Source organism: Hordeum vulgare, chromosome 7H, assembly GCF_904849725.1.
Source record: "Hordeum vulgare subsp. vulgare chromosome 7H, MorexV3_pseudomolecules_assembly, whole genome shotgun sequence".
NCBI classification, from domain to species: domain Eukaryota; kingdom Viridiplantae; phylum Streptophyta; class Magnoliopsida; order Poales; family Poaceae; genus Hordeum; species Hordeum vulgare.
The window spans coordinates 268,648,460-268,650,651 of record NC_058524.1 but is presented as its reverse complement, the minus strand read 5'-3'; the positions used below and the strand labels follow the sequence as shown (position 1 = coordinate 268,650,651).

The 2,192-nt window shown below is 46.0% G+C and overlaps 1 protein-coding gene across 1 annotated transcript; it reads right to left on the bottom strand.

Annotated features, from left to right (window-relative positions):
* Window positions 1-846: 846 nt before the first annotated feature.
* Window positions 847-1,864, bottom strand: LOC123410809. Its single transcript, XM_045103750.1, has 2 exons — window positions 1,220-1,864; window positions 847-1,115 (listed from the first exon to the last, which is right to left on the bottom strand). Exons 1-2 carry the CDS (start codon window positions 1,620-1,622, stop codon window positions 1,018-1,020), a joined length of 501 nt encoding a protein of 166 aa, XP_044959685.1. The 5' UTR covers window positions 1,623-1,864; the 3' UTR covers window positions 847-1,017.
* Window positions 1,865-2,192: the final 328 nt, after the last annotated feature.

Sequence of the window (2,192 nt, the reverse complement as noted above, 5' to 3'; positions counted from 1 at the left end):
GCTGTCCTCCTATATAAACACATGTACACCTTCGATATTAAGCAGACAATAAACAGTATATTTTGTTGTCGTCTCCCTCAGGAGAGCCCCAAACCCTAGCCGCCTCTCTCTCTCTCTCACGCCGCGCCGGCGCCCAACCGCCGGCGCCGGCGTCCCCAACCTCGCAGCCCGCACTTCCACCCCTACAACCTACGTCCGAGACCTGGTAGAACCCTAGCCTCTACCATTCTAGGCCTCTTCAGACTACAGTAGTACCAATAGTTGAGAAAATAGATCTCTGCACACCTAGAATTTAGATTTACACATGGTTTGAAAAACTAATCTTAGTACCCCTAGAATGATCTATGCACTCTACAGACTACAATAGTACCAATAGTTGAGAAAATAGCCTTTTAAGTTAAACTTCTTCTTAAGAGTTAACAATTCGGTAAGATGCATTGTGCATTTAGTGTTTATATCCTTTTTTTTTTGCATAGAGCTGTACCTTGTGTGTTAACATACAATATATCCAATGAATAATATTATATAGCTGATACTTTTCGTGTCTAGGAGTAAACGGTGCAGACAAAGAGTATCTCTATTTAAATTGTCCTACGTATCACTAGTTCACATATGTGTATTGCATATCAATGTACAATAAATCTGGGGAGTAAACTTACAACATCTATTTAAAATGCTTTGCCGCGTCTATTTAAAGTGCTTTGCATATTTTGGATCATGTATTTATCTTGCATTTACAGTACATTTTGGGGAAGAACTTGCTGGGTCTAATTTGTTGATGCCTTAAATTAGGGATGTCTCTAATATGGAGGCTAGTAAATATGCAAGAACGCTAACCCACTGATGTCGGCACAGAACAATTAGAGCTGCATATTGAGGTCCCCATTTTGCCATGTAGTGAAATAGAGACAACTCACATAACCTAGAGAAGCAATATATGATGCGTGCAGGCGATATATATTGTACTGTAAGTTATCATTGTCTGCAGCTAAATTTCAGAAGAAGAAGAAGAAAGAATTATTGAGTACACAGAAAAGCATAAAAAAGAAGTAATCTTCCCCTGTAGCCTGGTTGGATTTTCATCAAGCACCTTGTAGGCATATACACAAAAAAATCTACACAAAGATGAAAAATTCTAGGTGTTAAATCGAAGGAGAGGAGTGGATTGGAAGGGACCATGCTAATCAAGAGAAGGAGAGGAAGAAGGAATTATGGGTACCTGCAAGAGATTTGTGGAGAAATTGATAGAGGCATTGAACTTCATGGTTAGCTATGGCCGCTGCGTGCAGCCGCAGCCGTCGGCCACCATGCGCGCGCGACAGCATGTGACGCCTGCGGCTGCACGCAGCGGCCACCACGCACGCGCGATAGCACACGGCTGCAGTCAGCACACACGGTCCATGCACGCACGCACGGCAGCACGCGGCGGCTGCGACCTCGGGCGTCAACGAACGGCGGGGGCGGGGGCGGGAGGGGCGGACGTGAGCGGCGCGACCTTCTCTCCGGCTCCTGGCAGAGACGGGGGCGGCGCGAGCTCCGGGACGACGCGTGCGGTTGCCAGCACACGCTAGCTCCTCTTTGGCTTCTTCGATCGACCACGACCTGGTTTCGTCGATCCCCATCACCTGTGGCTACCTCATCCCGCTGAGCACCGCATCCAGTTAGTCGGAGGTTGCACGAAGGCCCGTGATGGTTCGGAGACGTGGAGGGAGAAGGCGAGGAAGGAGCAGTAGTGGAGTGCAGGAGAGAAGCGGTGGAGCCCATGATGGTTCGCTGCGTGCCTCATCCTCCGCCTCTTGCGCCTCTGTGCCATGGCTGCTTGGGTCCTATGGCTGTGAGCACGCAGGGTCTGCCTCTGCCGATCTTCGAGAGTTTTGAAATTGATGCTACTAGGCGCATTGCACCGCACTCCTGAAAGCTTATCAACGTGCCAAAGGCAGCCCAGAGCGAGTGTTTCGAATTAATATCTTTTTACGCCGAAATAGAGTTTCTGGGATTTCCTAAATAATATAGAAAAAACTAAAATTCGAATCATTTTTGGTAATAGCAAACATTTTTAAAAGGAACAAAATGAACAAGAAACTTTTTCGAAAATACAAAGAATTTCTTGAATAGGCAAAACATTTTAAAATAGTTTTGAATTGCAGGAGCACGTTTTTTTTGAAACATGAACATTTTTCATAAGTAGTGAA